This window comes from Megalobrama amblycephala, linkage group LG5 (genome assembly GCF_018812025.1).
Source record: "Megalobrama amblycephala isolate DHTTF-2021 linkage group LG5, ASM1881202v1, whole genome shotgun sequence".
Lineage (NCBI taxonomy): Eukaryota > Metazoa > Chordata > Actinopteri > Cypriniformes > Xenocyprididae > Megalobrama > Megalobrama amblycephala.
In genome coordinates this window covers 35,532,201-35,557,262 of record NC_063048.1, presented here as the reverse complement: position 1 = coordinate 35,557,262, position 25,062 = coordinate 35,532,201, and the positions used below count along the sequence as shown (strand labels likewise).

Here is a 25,062-nt window from a genome sequence, read left to right as displayed (position 1 = left end):
CACTCGTGTGTTTAATCCACAGATCCAGCGAGACGCTGCTGCGGTCCTGCAGCCGTACTTCACCTCCACCGGTCTGGTCATCAAAGCGCTGGAGCACGCCTCAAAGATGGAGCACATCATGGACTTCACGCGGCTGCGCTCCTTGAGCTCGCTCTTCTCCATGCTGCACCAGGCCTGCCGCAACGTGGCGCTCTACAACAACAACCATCCCGACTTCCCCATGCCCATCGACCAGCTGGAGAAGTACATGCAGGTGTGTGAACCGGAGTCACTCTGAATCAGCCAGTCTGTCAGTGATCATCCATGCTAACCTTTACCATGCGTGCAGAAATACCTCATCTACGCGGTGCTGTGGTCCTTCTCGGGCGACAGCAGGCTGAAGATGAGGGCGGAGCTCGGAGAATACATCCGCCGCATCACTACCGTGTCTCTTCCGTCTGCGCCGAACGTGCCGATCATCGACTATGAGGTGCGAACAGACACTCCTGAGTCCTCCGTTTGAGTGTGTGAGGCGTGACACTAACGCTGCTCTAACCCGTCAGGTGTCCATCACGGGCGAGTGGCAGTCCTGGCAGGGGAAGGTGCCTCAGATCGAGGTGGAGACGCACAAGGTGGCGTCGCCGGACGTGGTGGTGCCCACGCTGGACACGGTGCGTCACGAAGCTCTTCTCTACACCTGGCTGGCCGAACACAAGCCTCTGGTGCTCTGTGGGCCGCCGGGCTCCGGGAAGACCATGACCCTCTTCAGCGCGCTCAGAGCCCTGCCCGACATGGAGGTGAGACCAGATGCAGTATTCCTGATCTAGGGCCCTATGAAATCTGTTTTATTTTTTTCCCAAATTCAGTTTTATTTTTTTCTAAATTCCATTTTTTCCGGTTTAATTAATTTTTCTGGATTCAGTTTTTTTTTTTTTTTTTACACCATTTTAATGCTTAAATGAAATATAAGGTAATCTAAAAGCATGTCTTATTAATTGAAATAATTAAATTTATACTATTTAACAGTTTAACAAGAATTTAGTTTTTTTTTTTTTAGGGCCCAATGAAGTGCTTTTTATTTTTCCTCAAATTGTTTTATTTTTTTTACCAAATTCTTTTTCTGTTTCAAGTTGTCTGGATTCCATTTTAATGGTTTAAATAATTACATTTTAATATTTAAAAAGCGTGTCTAATTAATCGGGGAAAACATTCATTACTATGAAGTGTTTTGTTTTTTCAGAAATTCTTTGTGTATTTTAATTTTTCTGGCAATCAAACGAGGACATAAAACATTAATTAATCTTTTAATCATAGGAAATTAAACTTTTTTTTTTGTCACATAAAGTGCTGGACAACTAACCCTTTACTGTTAAAACATGGCAGAAAAATTTGATTATTCCTTAGAAAATAAAGTTTTAATAATATTATTTTATTTTATTTTTTATTATTATTATTATTATTATTATTATTATTATTATTATTATTATTATTATTATTATTATTGTTACTATTATTATTAGACTGAGACGTAGCTAAACTCTACTGTACAACAGTAATATATTTCTGTCACAATTTAAGTTAAACCAAACTTTTTTGACGGGTTGCAGTGAAGACCGTTGAGTTTTGTGTGTTTGATACACAGAGACGCAGAACATCCAGGATTCATATTTAAATTTCATTTTAATATTCACAGACACTATTCTATAACGTGATTTTATCTAAGTGTACTGAACTGCTTTTTATTTATTCATCAAAAAATGTGACATTTCAGTGACATTCCACGTTATGCAGTAAATTCCGTTTTTATGACTGGATTATGTGATTCAGGCCGCGTTTTCTGCATCGCTGGAATCATAGAGCGCTGCTGATCCACATGTGACTCTCTCGTGTTTCTCCAGGTGGTGGGTCTGAACTTCTCCAGCGCCACGACCCCGGAGCTGCTGCTGAAGACGTTCGATCACTACTGCGAGTACCGCCGGACTCCTAACGGCGTGGTTCTGGCTCCTGTGCAGCTGGGCAAATGGCTGGTGCTCTTCTGCGACGAGATCAACCTGCCCGACATGGACAAGTACGGCACGCAGCGGGTCATCTCCTTCATCAGACAGGTGCGCGTGAGTTCGTGTTCGGGTCTTGCGTGTGTGTTTGTGAGAAGTGTAACCCGTGTGTTGTGTTCAGATGGTGGAGCACGGCGGCTTCTATCGCACCTCAGACCAGACGTGGGTGAAGCTCGAGCGGATCCAGTTCGTCGGTGCCTGTAATCCTCCCACTGACCCTGGCAGGAAGCCGCTCTCTTACAGGTTCACCTGTCGTCGTCATCATCACTAATGCTGAACATGATGGTGAAGTGTTCAGTGATGTCTAACTCGTGATGTTTGCAGGTTTTTGCGTCATGTGCCGGTGGTGTACGTGGACTATCCCGGCCCGGCCTCGCTCACGCAGATCTACGGCACCTTCAACAGAGCCATGCTGAGGCTCATCCCGTCACTGCGCACCTTCGCGGAGCCGCTCACCGCCGCCATGGTGGAGTTCTACACCATGTCTCAGGTTGATTTAATTCTGTCATAATTGGATTATTCTAAACTTGACATGTTTATCCATTTTTGTTTGCTTGTTCTCTCAACTAAACGCTCTCTTTGGAACAGGAGCGGTTCACGCAGGACACGCAGCCGCACTACATCTACTCTCCGAGAGAGATGACGCGCTGGGTCCGAGGCATCTTCGAGGCGCTGCGGCCGCTGGAGACACTGCCGGTCGAGGGTCTCATCCGCATCTGGGCTCATGAAGCGCTGCGACTCTTCCAGGATCGGTGAGTTTGAGGCGTTTCTAAGCCTGTAGATCGTTTGCTTTGTTCCAAAACTGGGACTTAAAATGATACAAAGTCGCATTTTAATCTTGCTTCGGCTTGTTTTCACACCGCAGTGAATATGTGGTTGATTTGATTTGAAGTCGCACAGTGATTGAACTGATTCTCCTGACAGATTGGTGGAGGACGAGGAGAGACGCTGGACCGATGAGAACATCGACATGGTCGCCCTCAAACACTTCCCCAACATCGACCGTGACAAAGCCCTCAACAGACCCATCCTGTACAGCAACTGGCTCTCCAAGGTGAGTGTCGCGAGACGGCGAGGCGGAAGCTCCCAGAGGTCAGCGTAACTCATCACGTCTCCTGTTCTCCTGTAGGACTACGTTCCCGTGGAGCAGGAGGAGCTGCGCGACTATGTGAAGGCCAGGCTGAAGGTGTTCTACGAGGAGGAGCTGGACGTTCCTCTCGTGCTCTTCAATGAGGTTCTGGATCACGTGCTGAGGATCGACAGGTACGGAGATCCCCAAAAAACACAGCTGCTCATTATGTCACCCTGATGATGTGTCAGTAACGTCAGGCTGATGTTCTCCCTGCAGAATCTTCCGTCAGCCGCAGGGTCACCTGCTCCTGATCGGCGTCAGCGGTGCCGGAAAGACGACGCTCTCCCGCTTCGTGGCCTGGATGAACGGACTGAGTGTCTATCAGATCAAGGTAAAAACCAACAGATGTTTCAGTTTTGACATGCACTTTCCTGAGAAAATTAAGTGTAATAATTTTGTCAGAAGATCATCATAACATTGTTACAAATGGATACTAAAACAAACTGGACTCTAAATCAAAGAGGATAATGCATAATTAACAATAGTAAATGTATATATAATAAAATAAAATTTTGAAAAATTGTCTCTCAGGCTTAATGGTTCTTGAGGCTTTTGTAACTGTGATCGTATCCGCGCAGGTCCACAGGAAGTACACCGGCGAGGACTTTGACGAAGACCTGCGGACGGTCCTCCGGCGCTCCGGGTGCAAGAACGAGAAAATCGCCTTCATCATGGACGAGTCTAACGTGCTGGACTCGGGCTTCCTGGAGCGCATGAACACGCTGCTGGCCAACGGAGAGGTGCGGCACGTGCCGACAGAGAAATGCGTCTCATCACGCGTGTTCTCTGTGTTCTGAACTCTCTGTTTTGTCGCAGGTGCCCGGCCTGTTCGAGGGCGACGAGTACGCCACCCTGATGACGCAGTGTAAGGAGGGCGCGCAGAAGGAGGGTTTGATGCTGGACACCCACGAGGAGCTTTACAAGTGGTTCACTAGTCAGGTGATCAGGAACCTGCACGTGGTGTTCACCATGAACCCGTCGTCAGAGGGACTGAAGGACCGCGCGGCCACGTCACCCGCCCTCTTCAACAGGTAAGATGCGTCGCTCTTCACTAACCGGAGAAGCTTTATTTCTGTAGCGCTTTATACAATCCAGAACGCTTTAAAAACAGCTTCACAGTAATAAACAGAGTCAGTATGCAAACAGAAGACGATAGTGTCATTATTCAGATCAATTCAGCTCAGGTTTTGTTCTCATCCGATGCTGTCAGTGCAGTTGAATCAATAATATCACTGTGTCGGTGCTCATGATTGTGCTGGACTTGTTTCTGTTCAGGTGTGTGCTCAACTGGTTTGGCGATTGGTCCACTGAAGCCCTCTACCAGGTGGGTAAAGAGTTCACCAGCAAGATGGACCTGGAGAAGCCCAACTACAAAGTGCCCGACTACATGCCCATCGTGTACGACAAACTGCCGCAGCCGCCCACCCACCGCGAGGCCATCGTCAACGGCTGCGTGTTCGTCCATCAGACGCTGCACCAGGTCAGCGGGTGTCTCGTGTTCAGACATCTGAAAGTATTCGCGTCTGTTTCTTTGCACGCTGTAACACTTGCTCTGGTGTTCTCAGGCTAACAACCGTCTGGCTAAGCGTGGCGGCCGCACAATGGCCATCACCCCACGCCACTACCTGGACTTCATCAACCACTACGCCAACCTGTTCAACGAGAAACGCAGCGAACTGGAGGAGCAGCAGATGCACCTCAATGTGGGTCTGCGCAAAATCAAAGAGACCGTCGATCAGGTACGTGCTTCAACCGACATCACAAGTTACTTTTAAAAGTAATGTTACTATGTTGCTTTACTCCTCTAAAAATGTAACCAATTAGTTAGTTACACTTAGTTACTTTTTATGAAAGTTATTTTTAAAAGTAGTTACAATATTGTGTTGCACCCTAAAAAGTAACAATATACATTACTTTTTAAAAGTAACTCATAAAAAGTAACTGTTACAGTATTGTTACTCCCCAAGTAACCAATTACATTACTTTTTAAAAGTAATGTAATTGGTTACTTTTTTACTTTTAAAAGTAATGTTACAGTATTGTTATTCCCTAAAAAAGTAACCAATTTAATTTATTTATTACTTTTAAAAGTAACGTTACAATATTGTTACTACCAAAAAAGTAACCAATTACATTATTTGTTACTTTTTTGAAAGTTACTTTTAAAAGGTGTTACAATGTTGCCTTACTCCCGTAAAAAGGAACCAATTACATTATGTAGTTACTTTTTATGAAAGCGTTACAATTTTGTTACTCCTTAAAAAAGGTAACAAATTAGTTAGTTACATTTAGTTACTTTTTATGAACATTACTTTTAAAAGTAGTTACAATATTGTGTTACTCCCTAAAAAGTAACAATTTACATTACTTATTACTTTTAAAAGTAACTTATAAAAAGTAACTGTTATAGTAGTTACTCCCTAAGTAACCAATTACATTACTTTTTATGAAGTTACCTTTAAAAGTAATGTTACAATATTGTTACTACCTAAAAAAGTAACCAATTACATTTAGTTACTTTTTTTAAAGTTACTTTTAAAAGGTGTTACACTGTTGTCTTACTCCTGTAAAAAGGAACCGATTACATTATGTAGTTACTTTTTATGAAAGTTACTTTTAATAGTATTGCGTTACAATATTGTTACTCCCTTAAAAAAAGTAACAATTACGTTACTTATTTTAAAATTAACTCAAAAGTAACTTACAATATTGTTACTCCCTTAAAAAGTAACCAATTACATTACGCAGTTACCTTTTATGAAAGTTACTTTTAAAAGTAATGTTACAATATTGATATTCCCTAAAAAAGGTAACCAATTTCATAATTAGTTTTTTATTAAATTTACTTTTATAAGGTGTTACACTGTTGCCTTGCTCTCGAAAAAAGGAACCAATTACAAATTACTTTTTATGAAAGTTACTTTTAAAAGCAATGCGTTACAATATTGCCTTACTACCTAAAAAAAGTAAAAAAATAAATAAAAAAAAACTACCGAAAAAAGGAACCAATTACATTACTTAATTACAACAATATCCTATATAACACACAACTTCATTTTCTGTTAAAAACACATTTAGAATATATTCTGAGCACTAGAGCAATGCATGCCATACAAAAGATCTCTTAACGTTACAGGTTTATTACCTACTGTACAACTTTTATTGAAAGTAATGTGTTTTGTTACTTTTGTGCTTTTCGTCTGTTCTGCTTTTTGTCTGTTTTTTTCGTCAACATGATGGAGAGAATTTTATTTCAGTAGTTTAAAAAATGTTTTAGATAATTAAACAGAAAAGTAACTTGCATTACTTTAAAAAATGTAACTCAAATATCAATATGTAAATTCAAAGTGTAATGTTACATCAAAAAAAGTAATTTGATTACGTAACGCACTGATTATGTTACTTGTAATGCGTTACTACGCCAACACTGGCAAACACAGACGCGTGTGCTGATCTAGCGCTGTTATCCGTGTGCCTCAGGTGGAGGAGCTGCGGCGGGACCTGCGGATCAAGAGTCAGGAGCTGGAGGTCAAAAACGCCGCTGCCAACGACAAGCTGAAGAAGATGGTGAAAGACCAGCAGGAGGCCGAGAAGAAGAAGGCAAGACGAGCCGCTCAGTGCATCAGTCACATGCTCTTGTGTTGATAAACTGCTCGCTGCTCTCATAACCTGTCATTTTTCCTCATAGGTCATGAGTCAAGAGATACAGGAAGCAGTTTACAAACAGCAGGAAGTGATCAAAGACAAGCAGCTGAGAGTGAAGCAGGATTTGGACCAGGTGGAGCCGGCCGTCATTGAGGCTCAGAACGGTACGAGTTCTCTTCGCTCTCCTGCGCTTCCACTGCCGCTGTTGCTTTGCCTTTCACATGTCAAAAATCTGCTGAATCACGTTAAATACAGTTTGAAATAATTTTGCCTGTCTTGTTGTGATCTACTTTTGGGGAAATATTCACTGCCGACGGTCCAAACTACATCATTTTACACTCCATATTTGGCCGGTGTCTTATAACAAGTCAAGTTTTGCTTTATACAATACAATACAGATCGTTTCAAAGCAGCTTCACAGTAATAAACAGCAAAATAACAGAATCAATGTTGCGAACGTCATCATTCAGCTGTAAAGCAGCTCTACAGAAGACAATAGAGTCATTATTCGACTCAAGTTTTATTAAACTCCAGCTCAGCAAGCCACAGGCGTCAGTAAACCCGTGTCAGTGGATATTTCCTTCTGTCTTTCTGCTTTCAGCTCTTTTCTTGTGTGTGATTGCCAGTGGTGTTGGGCGGTCGTTTCACTGCGCTAACGTCTCTGCTCTCTTCCTGTCTTCCTCACTCTTTCTGTCTCTTCTCACGGCTCGTGGCTCGTTTAGCTGTTAAGTCGATTAAGAAGCAGCACTTAGTGGAGGTGCGATCGATGGCCAACCCGCCGGCGGCAGTCAAGCTGGCTCTGGAGTCCATCTGTCTGCTGCTGGGCGAGAGCACCACCGACTGGAAACAGATTCGCTCCATCATAATGCGCGAGAACTTCATCCCCACTATTGTGAACTTTTCTGCTGATGAAATCAGGTGACTGACTGCTGGTGCGGAGCGGCGGCCAAAGCGTCTAAAGAGGACAGCCGCAGTCCTTAAACACACTCGCCGTGTTTCCATCCACAGTAGCTCATTTAACACAATTGGAACTTTTGAGATGCTGTGACGCGATTGGTCCGCTGGTTAGTCCAGGTATCCAATCACAGATAATAGGTAAAAACAGGTGGATGGAAACGAAGCTACTGACCCGACACTGGCAGGTCACGTGACTCGGTCCCTCTTTCCGGCGCCGCGGCTGCTCTGCTCCCACCGCATGAACCCGTTTGTCCTCGTGGTCCTAAAAACCCCTCCATTCCCTCTCTAGCCGTCAGCTCGATAAAGAAGCAGCACCTTGTTGAAGTGCGCGCTATGGCAAACCCACCGGCAGCCGTTAAACTGGCTCTAGAGTCGATCTGCCTCTTGCTCGGCGAGGAAACTAATGACTGGAAAAAGATCAGACAAGTTATTATCAGAGACAATTTCATCTCCAGCATAGTCAACTTTGTCTCTGAGGACATGAGGTATTATCATCTCCTTACACCTTCCTCTCAGGTATGAGACGGGCTCTCTCCTAATGCCACAGTTCAGTTTAGTTCAAGTTTTTTTTATAGCGCTTTTCACAACACGTATTGTGTTTCAAAGCAGCTTCACAGTAATACACAGAAAATAACAGAATCAATGATGCAAACTTCATCAAATATGAGACAATTTCAGCTATAAAGCAGCTCTACAGAAGACAATAGAGTTATTCAGATCAGTTCAATAACTGCCAATGTTGCAAAATTCATCATGTGACCATTAACCGAATATCAGAGACCCGTTTACATGTGAATGTGTTGTTAAATGATTAAAATATTAACTTCAAGGGAATATTTTAGCTCAAAGGGGTTGAAAAAGTTTGTGAATCACTGAGATAATGTGTGTCTGTTTGAAGGTTTTTATGAAAACATTGTGTTTGCACGTGTGTCGATGCTTTACAGTGTCCTAACCAGACGCGCTAAATCAATTAAAAATCACAGCCAATCAGAAGAGCGTGTAGGCGGAGTCTCTGCAAGCACAAATAATCAAATCCATTAATATTACACCAATTTAACATGATTAAAAATACTTATATCAGTGACTGAAACAATCTTTGTCATGGACACACTTGTTTGTTCACAGTTTGAACGTTGTTTCCTATCATTTTTAAAATCTGAGGTGAATTATTGCTCAGATCACGTTCAGTACGGCTATAAATGATTTATAAAAGACACTTCTAACATTAAATAAAGCACCTGACATTATTATTGTCTTTTGTATGTTGTTGTTCCAGCTGCGACGTCGCAGAAATGGAAACCGTTTCTAAAACAGAATCGCTTGCCGTATATATCACCATTGTGCAGAAACTCTGATTAACGTGGAAAAGACGCCTTTGATGGCGTCTCTCGTCTGGTCAGGACACGGTGTGACTCCATTCTTGTTCTGTGTCATGATGAGATAACAGTCGGCCTCGTTCTAACACACTCTCTGCGTGTCCTAGTGACTCCATCCGTGAGAAAATGAAGAAGAACTACATGTCCAACCCCAGCTACAACTATGAGCAGGTCAACCGGGCGTCTCTGGCCTGCGGGCCGATGGTCAAGTGGGCGATCGCTCAGGTACGGCGCTGACCGCTGAAGCTCCCGCGAGCGCAGCGGCTGATCTCTGATCTCTGGCTCTGTGTTCAGTTGAATTACGCAGACATGCTGAAGCGGGTGGAGCCTTTGAGGAACGAGCTGCAGAAGCTGGAGGACGACGCTAAAGACAACAAGACGAAGGCAGAGGAGGTGGAGCAGATGATCCGGGATCTGGAGGCCAGCATTGCGCGCTATAAGGAGGAGTACGCCGTGCTCATCTCTGAGGCGCAGGCCATCAAAGCCGATCTGGCCGCCGTGGAGGCCAAGGTACGACCACAACACTCACGCTTACTCATAATAGCAAACTTTATTTTCTGTAGCGCCTTAAAGTTGCATCTCAAAGCACTTTACAAACATCAAATAAAAAACAAAGAATGCAGAAATCATGCTGTCAAATCCATTTAAAAATAATACAATATGAAAATATAGCTGCAAGCAGCGATGCAGGGTCAAGACCCTGAAAGGGCTGTAGTGTAATGCAAAGCAGGATGAACAAAAACAGCAAAAATTGAACATAAATTTAAAATAACTGGTTCAGAAGTACAGAGATTGAACTCAAAATGAGATCAGAACAAATGCCGAATGAACAAAAACAGACTTATTTCTGATCCAAGAAGAAGTCAAGTCAGGTCACCTTTATTTATATAGCGCTTTTTACAATGCAGATTGTGTCAAAGCAGCTTTACAGTGATAACTGGTATATATTTTTGGCTGCACAGCAGCTCTTAAAGAATAGTGTCAATGCAGGCAGATCAAAGCACTGTTGAATATCAAATGTCAAGTGTCCCCAACTAAGCAAGCCAAAGGCGACAGCGGCAAGGAACCCAAACTCCAACAGGTGACATCAGGTGGCAAACAAGAAAGATTAGTACATCGTCTACCCGGATAATAAAGAAATTAAAATGACACATTACACACAATTGTATAAAGTTGTCCCACACAGGACTCGAACCCACAATCTCTGGGTCAGGCAACTGTCACTCATCTTGTTGCGCCACTGGGAAGACGTGTGTTCACGCAGATGCCAAAGTTCCATAGTTGAAGTGAGAATCAACTCAAAATGGAGAATTTTTGTAGAAATGCACCACATGTTATATTTTTAATAACTTCAGATTAGATGATTCTTAGATTTTCTCAGTATCTGCAACAGAAGCAACTTTAACAACTAACCAATTAGCATGCTAAGCTTTTCTTCCTTTCAGTTGTTCCTCATTTTAAGTCACTTTGGATAAAAGCATCTGTTAAACGAATAATGTAGAACAGGAGAGACCATGAAACACTTCTGTTTTGGATCAGTTACCATTCCTGATTGATCGGCTTGTTCTTTCATCAAACTCTCATTTGAACTTTGAGATTTTTGTAGTAGAAAAAAAACAACCTTCTCAGGTAGCTCACAGAAGCCTTTAAAAGCAGCCCTTTGTCTTCAGGAATTGAGGTTGTAATAATCTCTCCTAACTGTTCATCTGGTGATCTCTGATTGGTGCAGGTGAACCGCAGCACAGCCCTGCTGAAGAGTTTATCTGCTGAGCGGGAGCGATGGGAAAAGACCAGCGAGACCTTCAAGAACCAGATGTCCACCATCGCTGGCGACTGTCTCCTCTCCGCCGCTTCGTGGCTTACGCTGGTTATTTTGATCAGCAGATGAGACAGAACCTCTTCACCACCTGGTCTCATCACCTGCAGCAGGCCAATGTTCAGGTACAGATGACGTTTATATCAGAATAGGGTTGGATCGGTCCATTCTGAGCGGTCTAACCCAGTGATCTTTTCCCATGTAGTTCCGCACAGACATCGCCAGGACTGAATATCTGTCCAATGCGGACGAGAGACTGCGCTGGCAGGCCAACTCGCTGCCAGCCGACGACCTCTGCACGGAGAACGCCATCATGCTGAAGAGGTTCAACCGGTGAGTGTCCGCTTACATGTGACAACGGATCGATAAATCCCAACTGAGTGCCGTGAAATCAGAAGTTTTCATCATTTTTCACATTGACGTTCCAGATTGTTTAAATGTGTCGTTCCAGGATGACACAAGTTTTTAATATTAGGATGTTTTATTAGATGGGTTTATTCCCGTGAAAAACTTTGTTACACTTGAGATGTTTGCTGGGTGATTGATCCTGCGTTTGCTCCTCAGGTATCCGCTGATCATCGATCCATCCGGTCAGGCCACAGAGTTCATCATGAACGAATATAAAGACAGAAAGATCACCCGCACCAGCTTTCTGGACGATGCCTTCAGGAAGAACTTGGAGAGCGCTCTGAGATTCGGCAACCCTCTGTTAGTGCAGGTACAGGTCGACCCGACAGATTCGTGCTCTTTATTGACCGTCCGTCCGTCCTTCTTCTCTCACTCGTGTGTTTTTCCCCGTGTCTCTCAGGACGTGGAGAGTTACGACCCCATATTGAACCCGGTGCTCAACAGAGAGGTGCGGCGAACCGGTGGCCGTGTTCTCATCACCCTCGGAGATCAGGACATCGATCTGTCTCCTTCCTTCGTCATCTTCCTCTCCACGCGAGACCCAACGGTACTTGATCTCATGTCCATCACACTGTCTGCGCAGTGACTCGTTTGATTGGTCATTTTTAGTAGCAGCAGCTGTAATTGATTAATCATGCAGTCCTAACATAATGCTTGAATCCTGTCCTGTCTCTGCAGGTGGAGTTCCCTCCCGACCTCTGCTCGCGTGTGACCTTCGTGAACTTCACCGTGACCCGCAGCAGCCTGCAGAGCCAGTGCCTGAACGAAGTTCTGAAGGCCGAGCGTCCCGATGTGGATGAGAAGCGATCGGACCTGCTGAAGCTTCAGGGTGAGTGATGGAGAGCGCGAGCGCCGCAGGACGTCCCGTCGACTCGTGCTAAAGCCGTTTTCTTCCCTCCGCTCAGGTGAATTCCAGCTGCGTCTGCGTCAGCTGGAGAAATCTCTGCTGCAGGCGCTGAATGAGGTCAAGGGTCGCATCCTGGACGACGACACCATCATCACCACACTGGAGAACCTGAAGAAGGAGGCGGCGGAGGTGACCAGGAAAGTGGAGGAAACGGACATCGTGATGCAGGAAGTGGAGTCTGTGTCTCAGCAGTACCTGTCGCTGGCCTCGGCCTGCAGCAGCATCTACTTCACCATGGAGGCTCTGAACCAGGTCACATGTCTGTTAATGATTGTGTGTGTGTGTGTGTGTGTGTGTGTGTGTGTGTTTGTGTCCATTGCATTTGTCACTCTTCATGCTGGATTTGTCTCTTGCGCAGATGCACTTCCTGTACCAGTACTCGCTGCACTTCTTCCTGGACATCTATCACACGGTGTTATACGAGAACTCCAACCTGAAGAGCGTGAGCGACCACACGCAGCGTCTGACACACATCACCAAAGACCTGTTCCAGGTGAGGAACCGCCTTCCACAGCTATAAAAACACTCGGAAATACAAACGACTAGTTTTATGCAAACCTGCAAGTGTTAAATGATGCAAACACAGTTCATCTAGTATTTTGCTGCTGAACTTCGATGAACACATGAACATATTTCATTGCTGAAATGGTTTTTCACTTTAGGGCGCATTTAACCGAGTCGCTCGAGGAATGTTGCATCAAGATCACATCACGTTTGCCGTGCTGCTCGCCCGAATCAACCTGAAGGGCCTGACCAGGTACTGAACTACAGGATGGAAACAACTTCATAAATGCACAGAGTTTTAAAGGATTAGTTCACTTCAGAATGAAAATTTCCTGATAATTTACTCTCCCCCATGTCGAGTCACCTTTATTTATATAGCGCTTTCTACAATGCAGATTGTGTCAAAGCAGCTTTACATTGATAACTGGTACATTATTTTGGCTGCACAGCAGCTCTTAAAGAATAGTGTCAATGCAGGCAGATCAAAGCACTGTTGAATATCAAATGTCAAGTGTCCCCAACTAAGCAAGCCAAAGATGTCATCCAAGATCAAGTTCATGTCTTTCTTTCTTCAGTGGAAAAGAAATGAAGGAAAACATTCCAGGATTTTTCTCCATATAGTGGACTTCACTGGGGTTCAACGGGTTGAAGGTCCAAATGTCAGTTTCAGTGCAGCTTCAAAGAGCTCTACATGATCCCAGACGAGGAATAAGAGTCTTATCTAGAGAAACCATCAGTCATTTTCTAAAACAAATAAAATTATATACTTTTTAACCACAAATGCTCGTCTTGCACTGCTCTGTGATGCTCCACGCATGACGTAATCATGTTGGAAAGGTCACGTGTGACGTAGGTGGAAGTACTGTGAAAAACTCCATCTCATTTTCTCCTCCAACTTCAGAATTGTACGACATCGTTGTTTTACCTTTTTTGTAAAGGCCGTTTGACTTAGTCTTTGACGTTTGCTTTGTAAACACTGGATCGGTACTTCCTCCTACGTCACGCGTGACCTTTCCAACATGATTACGTCATGCGTGGAGCGAATTCTGAAGTGAACTAATCCTTTAATCACAAGAATGCACCTGATTGGTTCTTGAGCTTCAGTTCACCAGTTTCTGATCAATGTTTATATGTAAATAAAAGCCTGAATTAAATCTGTTCATCACATAAAGTGATTGTGTGAATTGAATCGCTCCATTCATATTTATGATCACTTTATGAACGTTTTGAAGTGTCATAGTATGAATAGACTTTCAACAGAGGGGCAGAAATCTCTCAGATAAACAAGTTTTATGGGATTGGAACAACTAACCCTTTAAGTCTCATTTACAGTCGCTGACAGAAATCAGCTTCTGCTCTTTCAGTCAGTAAAGCAGAAGAACCGCTCTCATCTGATCCAAACGCACATGAACTATTGGTGAATGTGAAGATCAGACGTCTGTGTTTCTCCCACTGTTTCCCAGCGAACCGTCATACGACGCAGAGTTCCAGCACTTCTTGCGTGGGAAAGAGATCGTGTTGAGCGGGACGACCGTGCCGAAGGTGAAGGGCTTGAGCGGCGAGCAGTCCGAAGCCATGGTGCGCCTCAGCCGTCTGCCGGCCTTCAAAGACCTGGTGTCCAAAATCCAGGCCGACGAGGTGAGCGTCTCTCCGTCTGTACGCAGTCTGCTCTCACGCAGCGCTTCTGAACATGTGACGCCTTTCTGTATTCCAGCAAATCTTCATGTGGCTGGAGAGCAACTCGCCGGAGCTGTCTGTGCCGTACCTGTGGAGCGAGGAAAAGACGTCCAGTGAGTCTGAATGCATTTGACACGCAGCGTCATGTGAACGTCTGCAGATGTGACACATGTGTGTTGATGTCTGTCCTCAGCTGTAATTGGTCAGGCCGTCCACCAGCTGCTGCTGATCCAGGCGTTCAGACCCGATCGTCTGCTGGCCATGTCGCACATCTTTGTGTCTAAAGTCATGGGAGAAAACTTCATGGCCATCATCGATCAGCCGCTGGACCTGGCCAACATCGTGGACAGTGAGGTAACGACCCGTGTGCGGTCGTGTGTGCCGTCGCAGTGACTCCTGCGGATCCTGCATTAGTGATGTGTGTTTGTGTGCAGGTGAAGCCGGGGACGCCGGTGCTCATGTGCTCTGTGCCCGGATACGACGCCAGCGGTCTGGTGCGGGATCTCGCCGCCGAGCAGAACAAACACATCACCTCCATCTCCATCGGTAAGAGCTTCAGTCCCGCCACAGACACCCAGACTGACTGGGAAAACGGCTTTAAAACCCTGGATTAAACTGTGGAAGCTTGTTTACGCCAGGGAATAAAAAATAAAAATCTCACAATTCTGAATTATATTAGTTAAATGTCCCGTTCTTCGTGATCCCATGTTTCAAACTTTAGTTAGTGTGTAATGTTGTTGTTAGAGTATAAATAAAATCTGTAAAATTTTAAAGCTCAAAGTTCAATGCCAAGCGAGATATTTTATTTAACAGAAGTCGCCTACATCGAACGGCCAGTTTGGACTACATCCCTCTACTTCCTTCTTTAATGACGTCACTAACACAGTTTTTTGACTAACCTCCGCCCACAGGAATACACAAGAGTTGCGTTTGTAGAGTGTGTTTGTCGCCATGTCGTCGAAACGCTGTTATTTTCATCCCGCAGTCCAATCACCGGGTCTGATTCCGGCTCAGATTGATAGGGTAAAATTAAAGACATGTTCACAATAACACTGAGCGCGTGCATCTCCACGTTATGGTAAGAGGCGTGACCTTTCCGGGCAAGGTTCGCTAAGCTGCTGTCGAATCACAACACAGGAACCGCTGGCACAATCAGAACTCGTTACGTATTTCTGAAGGAGGGACTTCATAGAACAAGGAAGTCATCAGCCCGTTTTTATGACAGTGGAAACAGCGGTATACAGATAAGTAAATTATGTGAAAAATACTGTGTTTTTTTACACGCGAAACATGAACACATGTTATATTGCACACTATAAACACAATCAAAGCTTCAAAAAACCACGAAAAATGGGACCTTTAATATGAGCTAACAATTATGGGATGCACTGATATGAAAATGGCTGATAATTTTTATATTTGAAAGCTGATATATTGGCTGATGAATCAATTTTTTTAACAAAAACAAAAGTCTCACCATTAAAGCCTTGTCCCAAACACACAATTATAATGATGTTCTCATTTGTCCATCTTCAGGTTCTGCTGAAGGCTTCAATAAGGCAGACCGAGACATCAACACAGCGGTGAAGTCCGGCAGGTGAGCGAGCAGCCGATCGTCACATGCTCCACCGGCGGTCTCGATCCGCTCTCACGTGTGTGTGTTTGTGTTTGAGGTGGGTGATGTTGGAGAACGTTCATCTGGCTCCTGGTTGGCTGATGCAGCTGGAGAAGAAGCTCCACTCCATGCAGCCGCATGCCAGTTTCCGCCTCTTCCTCACCATGGAGATCAACCCGAAGGTCACGCATCACTTCCTCTGCTCAGTCTGTGCTGTGGTGTCATGAACGCATCACCTGATGATTGATCTTCTCCCTCAGGTCCCTGTGAACCTGCTGCGAGCCGGACGCATCTTTGTGTTTGAGCCTCCTCCCGGTATGAAGGCCAACATGCTGCGCACGTTCAGCAATATTCCTGTGGCGCGCATGTGCAAGGTGAGACCCCACAATGTCAAAAACAGTCTGTTGGTTTTTTTCTTCATTCTGGTTTATCATGCTGTTGTTCTTCTCTCACAGTCTCCAAACGAAAGAGCTCGCTTGTACTTCCTCCTGGCCTGGTTCCACGCCGTCATCCAGGAGCGCCTCCGTTACGCTCCGCTCGGCTGGTCCAAGAAGTACGAGTTCGGAGAGTCTGACCTGCGCTCGGCCTGCGACACCATCGACACCTGGCTGGACGATACGGCGAAGGTCCGAGCGCGTCTGTCGTGGTGTTGTCGCTGCTGTTGTTGTTGAGCGCAGAGACTCAGAGCGTCTGTCCTTCTCCACAGGGTCGGCAGAACATTTCTCCGGATAAGATCCCGTGGGCGGCGCTGAAGACCCTGATGGCTCAGTCCATCTACGGCGGCCGCATCGACAACGAGTTCGACCAGCGGCTCCTCAACACCTTCCTGGACCGTCTCTTCACCACCAGCAGCTTCGACAGCGAGTTCAAGCTGGCGTTCAAAGTGGACGGACACAAGGACATCAAGATGCCCGACGGCATCCGGTCAGTTCTGAGAAGATGCTTTATATCAGAATTTGATTGACTAACTTTACACCGTCATTGATCTGAATAATGACTCTGTTGCTTCATCAGTTTCATAAATGATTAATTTTGCGACATCAGGCTGTTTTGATTGGTCTGTCCGGTATAAAGCGCTGGTATTGACTGTGTTTGTGTGTGTCAGGCGCGAGGAGTTCATTCACTGGGTGGAGCTGCTGCCGGACACTCAGACTCCATCATGGCTGGGTTTGCCGAGTAACGCGGAGAAGGTCCTGCTCACGACTCAGGGTATGAGCGTCACTGCGATGGGCCGTTTACTCATTAACCTTCCTGTCTTCATCTCTCTCTGTTTCGAGGTCATTTCCACAGGCCTTCATCACTCGACTCTTCCTCATCTGTGTTTGGGACGGAACACACACCTGCTCGAGTGTGTGTGCTGTAATCGGGCCGCACACACCGGAGCGGGTGTCCTTCTGATCCTCAGCCTCCAGGAGCTGTATTTCACTGCCGTCATGTCACCGTCCGTCACCTCCACCCTTTGCTTTCTGTTTGTTGTGATGCTGTTTCTCGTCCTTCGGTTCAGTTCAGTCCCGCTGGAGCGCATGTCGTCCTCAGCACTGCCCTTGTGTCCGCCTGTAGCTGGACTTGCCATCGTTTTCAGCAAACCCGTCATACGGCTGGTTGCTAATTTGACTCTAAAACTATAACTCTTCGATTTCAGTAGATTAACTTTTAAAGGATTAGTTCACTTTCAAATTAAATTTTCCTGATAATTTACTCTCCTCCATGTCATCCAAGATGTTCATGTCTTTCTTTCTTCAGTGGAAAAGAAATGAAGGAAAACATTCCAGGATTTTTCTCCATATAGTGGACTTCACTGGGGTTCAACGGGTTGAAGGTCCAAATGTCAGTTTCAGTGCAGCTTCAAAGAGCTCTACATGATCCCAGACGAGGAATAAGAGTCTCATCTAAAGAAACCATCGGACATTTTCTAAAAAAAAATTAAAAATTATATACATTTTAACCATAAATGCTCATCTTGAACTAGCTCTCTTCTTCTTCTCTATTAGAATTCCATCAGTGTAGACGCTGCTAAGTGTTTTACTGCCCTCCACAGGTCAAAGTTTGAACTAATTGTTACATACTTGCACTAGCATATTGAATATGACAATTTAGTCAAAGTTTGAAGACTCTTATTCCTCGTCTGGGATCATGTAGAGCTCTTTGAAGCTGCACTGAAACTGACATTTGGACCTTCAACCCGTTGAACCCCAGTGAAGTCCACTATATGGAGAAAAATCCTGGAATGTTTTCCTCAAAAACCTTCTTTCTTCAGTCGAAAAGAAATGAAGGACATGAACACCTTGGATGACATGGAGGAGAGTAAATTATCAGGAAAATTTAATTTGAAAGTGAACTAATCCTTCAAAAATGAAACTGCAAAAATAAAGTGCTTAATTATTGTTTACCCAACCAGCACAACAAGCAGAACACTTCATTCACACCAAATAAGTTTCATTCATTATGTTTTCCTGATTAAAAAACATCTTTTATCAGACCGTGGCAAGTCTTCCAGTCTCTTCCGTCAGGTTTTCAGCACTCAAACCTCCTTATTAACAACACAATGCTTGAACGTTTAAGTTTGTCCAACTGTTAATTTGATCTCCCTCCTTCACTTCCTGTGGGCTGTCTCCCTCCCGTACCTCACTTCCTCCTCCCGCTCAGGCATTGACATGATGGGAAAGCTGTTGAAAATGCAGATGTTGGAGGATGAGGACGATCTGGCCTACGAGACGGAGAAGAAGCAGCGCACGACCTCGTCGTCTGACGCGCAGCCAGCCTGGATGAGGACGCTTCACACCACCGCCCGCAACTGGCTGCTGCTCATCCCCGAGGCCGTCAATCCACTCAAACGCACCGTGGAGAACATCAAGGTATGCTGGGAAACGCCACGAGCCTCAGGTTTACCCTGATCACACTCCATCAGTGTCGACTCCGGTTTGAACAATGTAAGGCTGAACACTTTTGTCATTTTGGCTGCGTGAGATTCTCCAGCTTTGTTGTTGTTGAGCTGTTAAAGCTCTGCCCTCTTCTGGAAAGTGGAGCTCATTTGCATTTAAAGGGACACACACAAAAATAAATAAATGATCTGTGGGGGATTTTGAGCTGAAACTTCACAGACACATTCTGGAGACACCAGAGACTGATATTACATCTTGAGAAAAGTCCCCTTTAAGAGAATATTGTTACAAATTATGCAATTAACAGTGTCCAGATTGATGAAGCGTGTGTTCCTCCGCAGGACCCTCTGTTCCGCTTCTTCGAGCGCGAGGTGAAGATGGGCGTGCGGATGCTGCAGGACGTGCGTCAGGACCTGACGGATGTGGTGCATGTGTGTGAGGGCAAGAAGAAGCAGACCAACGTCCTGCGCACCCTCATCAACGACCTGGTCAGAGGTACTGCGGCTCTGACCTCTGACCCCTCTAACTTCACACATCTGTGTGTCGTCACTAAAGCCGCTGTCGTGTTTCCACAGGCATTCTGCCTCGCAGCTGGTGTCGCTACACCGTCCCGGCGGCCATGACCGTCATCCAGTGGGTCGCCGACTTCAGCGAGAGGATCAAACAGCTGCAGCAGATCTCGCAGGGAGCGGCCAGCGGCGGCGCTAAAGAGCTCAAGGTGCCGTCACACATTCTGCGGGTCCTAAACACACAAACGCAGAAATTAAAGCAGCTTTACTGTGATAAATGTTGCATTAACTTCAAAAAATTATGTTCTTCCTCAGTGTTTCTGTCTCATTTTCCAGCACAAATATCCAAACATTCTTAAATCAAGACACATTTACTGGAGAAGCAGAATGACTTCAGTCTTGTTTTCTTAAAAAGGCATCAATTTGAAGAACAAGAACAAATTTATTGTTTTCCCTTTGAATTAAGTTTATTTTTTTTGACTCCACTGGCAGATATTTGTTCTTGTTCTTCATTTTGTTGCCTTTTTCAGAATAAATGTATCTTGATTTAAGAATGTTTGGATATTTGTGCTGGAAAACGAGACAGAAACACTGAGGAAGAACATCATTTTATTCCTGTGATCAGAAGGAATAATAATAAATACAGCTGCGAGCAGCAATTATCGGGGTTCAAACGTTTTAAGGCCTGTGCGTAAAAAAGTATTATATTTTATTTAGCAAGCATGTGACCATTTCAGTCGTAGAAGGAAAAGACCATTTACAGCCAATACAGGCAATTTACCATAGGAAATATATGGTTTTTAAAGCTATAGCGCCACCTATAGTCCGATCTTCATAAACATTGGCATGCTTCTTTAGAGTCATATGTCATGTGTGCTCACCAATTTTCGTGAAGTTCTCACTTTTCGTTTAGAAGTTATAGGATTTTGTGAACACTTGGCCACGCCCCTTTTCTAAATGTCCCTGTTATAGCTACCCAAAGGGTAAAGTTCAACTTTTTTTTTTTCCTCAAAATTACTTACCTAGAAAGTCCAGAGAATTGCACTGCACTGGCTTTATTCAGATCGAGTGAAAAACCTAGGACTACTTTGCAAAAATTTTACATAATGGCGAATATTTAATGAACGATTTGATTGACAGCAGTGGTTCTTGAGGCAAAGTTGTTCAGTGTGAAGAGATCTATCAAATGATATGAAACACCACATGATTACAGAGGCGTAAAACTCATTAGCGCCACCTAGTGGCCATTTTTCAGAATTCTCACGGCCCATGAGTCGAACATGCTCAGGGTTTCCGCGGGGTCTTAAAAAGTCTTAAAAAGTCTAAAATTCTGAACTGTAAATTTAAGGCCTTAAAAAGTCTTAATAACGGATAGATTTTCATCCGAGGTCTTAAATTTCATTTAGTCAAACTTTTTTTTACCCATTTCCAGAAACGCTACCTGCTGAAAGTTATTACAAAGTAGCAAAAAAGTAGCGAGTCGTAGTTCTTTCTGGGGTATATTGGTGTTGGTATACGCGGTGATAAAACTACAAATCCCGTGATAAATGCAAAACCTGCCCGCGAAATACGTCTGCGTCTCCTCAGAGTTTGTTAAAGTTTGGCTACGTGTGGAAAATGGGAAAATGTACTTTCAACGAGACATGGCTAGATCACAGCGATTTCTGCTGTTGGTTACAAGCGGTACCCAGCTCCAGGTACGAGGCTCACTGCAAACTTTGCAAAAAAAAAAAACAGTTAGGGAGTCTGGGTGTGAAGCGGTGTAAAGGCGCTGGAGTCACACGCCAGAGCGGAGAAACACAAGCTAGCCGCAAAATGCCTTCAGCGGACCAATTAGCCTCACCACTGCCGTCGTCCTCCTCAATGCCTGGTCCCTCCGGTCTCCAGCGCAATATCATCACAACTCCGTCGAACAACCTTCGGGGTACTTTTGGATCGACTGACACATCGAAAGCCGAGGTGCTTTGGATACTACACACGGTGACTAAACAAACACCACTCATTTAATAGCAACAGTGAGATTAGCGATCTCTTCCAAGTGATGTTCCCTGATTCAGTAATCGCGAAGCCGTTCTCTTGCGGGCCCAACAAGATCGCTTATGGCGAGATTTGGATAGGGGGAGTTTATAAAGAGGGAATTGATTCGTACTCTTACCGGCCGTATGTCGTAATGTTCAATGAAAGCCAAAAACACACACACACACACACACACACACACACACACACACACATCAGATAATCCATGTTAGATAGATAGATACTGTAATTATCCCGAGGTAACTATCTATCTATCTAAAATGGATTATCTGGTGTGTGTGTGTGTGTGTGCACGCTAACGTACATTGGTTGTTACATGGGTTGGAGTAGCCTGTTCAATCTTTATTAGGCTATTAATATGCTGTTTTGTAATGTAAATAAATATGAGATGAAATCTATTCTATTTGAGGGCAAGTTTGTTTTAGCCTATTTTCATTTTGGGCCTAAGGTTTTGGGCATTTGGCACATTGATGTGTGTGGAAGGTTACTAATGTGATTGCTTTATCTGTAAATTAAATTAATGCTTTTTCAATGACTGAATTCATTGAAATAAAATGATTTTTTCAGAATTTCTTTGATTTGAATATTTTTGGTAATGCGTCGTGTAGGTCTTAAATTTCAATCTTTATGGTCTTAAAATGTCTTAAAAAGGTCTTAAATTTGACTTACTGAAACCTGCATAAACCCTGATGCTTACTGAGTTTCGTTCCGATCGGCCTCCGTTAACCTCGTCTAATAGGCGTCTAATTATTTCATATTCTAGTGGTTGGGAGCAGATGTTTGTTTTGTTTTTTGTAAAATGAATGAAAAATAATGGAGATTTGTAGGTAGTTGTATTTCGAAAGTGTTGCTGAATAAACTCATTGTGTTTCTCCCTACATGTTTACGTTTAGAGAGCATATCGACATGTTCCCTGCAGTTTTCCTTACTTGGTATTATAAAGTCCGTAGTGAACGTGACCGATGAAATGTCTCTCGCTCTCCTTCAGAACATCCACGTGAACCTGGGCAGTCTGTTTGTGCCGGAGGCGTACATCACGGCCACGCGTCAGTACGTGGCGCAGGTCAACAGCTGGTCTCTGGAGGAGCTCTGTCTGGAGGTCAACGTCACGTCCGCGCAGGGGTCGGCGCTGGACGCCTGCAGCTTCGGCATCAAGGGTGAGAGCGAGTCCTGCGAGAGAAGCGCTCCGTCTGAAGCGTGCGTTCGCTAACCTCTGTCTGTCCGCAGGTCTGAAGCTGCAGGGAGCCACGTGTGCCAACAACAAGCTCTCGCTGTCCACCACCATCTCCACCGAACTGCCGCTGACGCAGCTGCGCTGGATGAAGCAGAGCAACAGCGAGAAGAGGAACATGGTCAGTGTGACGCTCCTCAGACGCTGCTCAGAGCTCCTGTCGTTCTTCCTCCTCACTCACGGTGTCTTCCTCTCTCTGCAGGTCACGCTGCCCGTCTATCTGAACTTCACGCGCGCCGATCTCATTTTCACCGTTGATTTTGACATCGCCACCAAGGAAGACCCGCATCACTTCTACGAGCGCGGCGTCGCCGTCCTCTGCACCGAGTAGAAGACGTTCGGCACTCTCTTATCTTTATTAATCACTCCTGCTAGTGTAGTCAGCTGATCCGTGTGTAGTAAATCATAACTGTGTCTTTTTCTGGGACGAGATTAGAAGGTCAGAAGCATGTTGGACGACGGAGGTTTTAGTGGAGAAGATGGGAACTGTGTGTTTTAGATGGAAAAATGGAAGTTGATATGAAGTTTTGCATGATTGGTGGTTTTCAATAAAGTTCAAATATTCCTTGAGTGTATTTTGTGTCTGTTTGATAATTCATTTGTGTCTGTGGGATCCTTTAACGTGTGAATTCATAAGTCAAGTGAGCTTTAGACGGGCGAAGCTCTCTCAGGACCTCAGAAGTCATTTATAAACATTATATTAATAAACACTGTGTGGGTCATTCTGCAGAACTGGTGCAAACTGCTGTTCCACGACCAAACAACACATTTAAGTCTTCAAATTTTAGACGTTCACTAAGATCCTTCTATTATCTGTTGAATCGAACAATAATATTTAAAATATTAGTGAGATTAATATATATAAAATCATCATTTATTGGGTACTTTCAGTTGGGAGGAGTCTGTCCTGAACCCTGACCCCTAAAATTACACTTGCTATTTTTTCCATTGTTTTTAAAAATATATTTCAGATTTTTTTTTTTTAAAGTGAAGTTAAAAAATATATTTTATTTAATTTTTAAATCATGAAACTTTGTAAAAAAAAAAAAAAAAAAAAAAAAAAAAAAAAGAAAAAAGTGTCCCTCATGTTCATGTCACTACTGAAACAGTGTGTGTTTGAGTCATTGAGACTGATTTTAACACACTTTAGGAAATATTCCTGTGTTCCTCCTCACAGCCTCTCTTTGACAGCAGATCATCATCATTCTGAGTTAAATGTGTTCAGAAGCCTGAAAATCTGTGAGGAACTTTAAGAACGTCACTAACAAACACCTTTTTCTGCAATTAAACACACTTTTCTGGCTGTTATTCCATAAAATGTAGTGTTTATGTGTGTTCAGAACTGTGTTAGATAACCATGTGCTGATCATCATCTTTGAGCGGCTCAAAAGTGTCTGAAATTGTCACTACTGAAACATGTCATCATTGTTTCGGTAGTGACAAAAGGGAACTCAATCATTTGGGGGAAATAAACACAATTTTAGTACAGTTATGCAAATCATTAGTGTTTTAGTATGCGAGTTAAATTGTGTCATGTGATGTGGTCACTACCAACACATTACTGTCGCTACTGAAACTGTGCATCACGACCGAAACACGGGATGATTTGTCAAAAATAAAGTATATTGAATGATGTTATTATAGTGTTTGATTCAATGTTTATTCAAACTAATGAATCCTTCAGTTTGAAATCAGTTTGATAAACTTTATGACTTTTACAAAGAAAGATTGGATTCAAAATACAACAAATCTCATAAATTACACTTGAAATATTGATAAAATTGTAATTGTTATTGATTTACCTGTGAAAACTGTTTTAAAAAAATATATTTACAAGGAAGATGAGAACAAAATCTCAATAGGTCAATGTGACTCTTCTTATTAAATTATTGATTATTGTGTTTCGGTAGTGACAAATTTGGGGAGATGAAAAATATTCCAAAACTTTCTGAAAATACAATATGAGAATTAACTGCACAGTTACTAGAAATGTGTAGCTTTGATATTATACAATTTACATTAATACAAAATTTGTGGAAAAAGACATCTCCAACCCTGACTTTGAACCAGTTCTGCAGAATGATCCATATATAAAAAGGATGTAATCCAACTAAACATATAAAAGCTTCCAGCTGTTTGACGCTCTTCAGTTCATCATGATTCACACTGAAGGAACTAATGATGGAGTAACTCCAAGTGAAGGTCAGTCTTGAAGACTCCTCGAGCTGTGAGGGTTCGAGTCAATGACCTTTTAGATCTCCACTTGAGCTTCTCAGTGAAAGACAGCTGTGCCTGACTGCCTTCAGCGCCACCTTGTGTCCAGGATCCGACAA

General features: G+C 43.8%; 1 protein-coding gene across 1 annotated transcript in view; it reads left to right on the top strand.

Moving 5' to 3' along the window:
• The window catches only part of dync1h1 (dynein, cytoplasmic 1, heavy chain 1), a 44,876-nt gene extending 21,572 nt beyond the window's left edge, over positions 1–23,304 (top strand). The window contains 44 exon segments of the mRNA XM_048192042.1: positions 23–253; positions 329–469; positions 543–776; positions 1,878–2,084; positions 2,155–2,276; positions 2,358–2,523; positions 2,622–2,785; positions 2,958–3,087; positions 3,163–3,296; positions 3,382–3,496; positions 3,744–3,905; positions 3,982–4,196; positions 4,441–4,645; positions 4,731–4,904; positions 6,646–6,765; positions 6,854–6,974; positions 7,533–7,728; positions 9,251–9,368; positions 9,438–9,653; positions 10,873–10,990; positions 10,993–11,084; positions 11,165–11,292; positions 11,524–11,677; positions 11,768–11,914; positions 12,046–12,196; positions 12,273–12,526; positions 12,633–12,767; positions 12,937–13,031; positions 14,242–14,416; positions 14,493–14,568; positions 14,649–14,809; positions 14,890–15,001; positions 15,992–16,052; positions 16,129–16,252; positions 16,331–16,444; positions 16,526–16,696; positions 16,777–16,994; positions 17,176–17,279; positions 18,717–18,925; positions 19,294–19,447; positions 19,528–19,670; positions 22,487–22,655; positions 22,726–22,850; positions 22,932–23,304. Of these exon segments, the coding sequence (XP_048047999.1) occupies positions 23–253; positions 329–469; positions 543–776; positions 1,878–2,084; positions 2,155–2,276; positions 2,358–2,523; positions 2,622–2,785; positions 2,958–3,087; positions 3,163–3,296; positions 3,382–3,496; positions 3,744–3,905; positions 3,982–4,196; positions 4,441–4,645; positions 4,731–4,904; positions 6,646–6,765; positions 6,854–6,974; positions 7,533–7,728; positions 9,251–9,368; positions 9,438–9,653; positions 10,873–10,990; positions 10,993–11,084; positions 11,165–11,292; positions 11,524–11,677; positions 11,768–11,914; positions 12,046–12,196; positions 12,273–12,526; positions 12,633–12,767; positions 12,937–13,031; positions 14,242–14,416; positions 14,493–14,568; positions 14,649–14,809; positions 14,890–15,001; positions 15,992–16,052; positions 16,129–16,252; positions 16,331–16,444; positions 16,526–16,696; positions 16,777–16,994; positions 17,176–17,279; positions 18,717–18,925; positions 19,294–19,447; positions 19,528–19,670; positions 22,487–22,655; positions 22,726–22,850; positions 22,932–23,060 (6,690 nt within the window). The 3' untranslated portion in view covers positions 23,061–23,304.
• Positions 23,305–25,062: the final 1,758 nt, after the last annotated feature.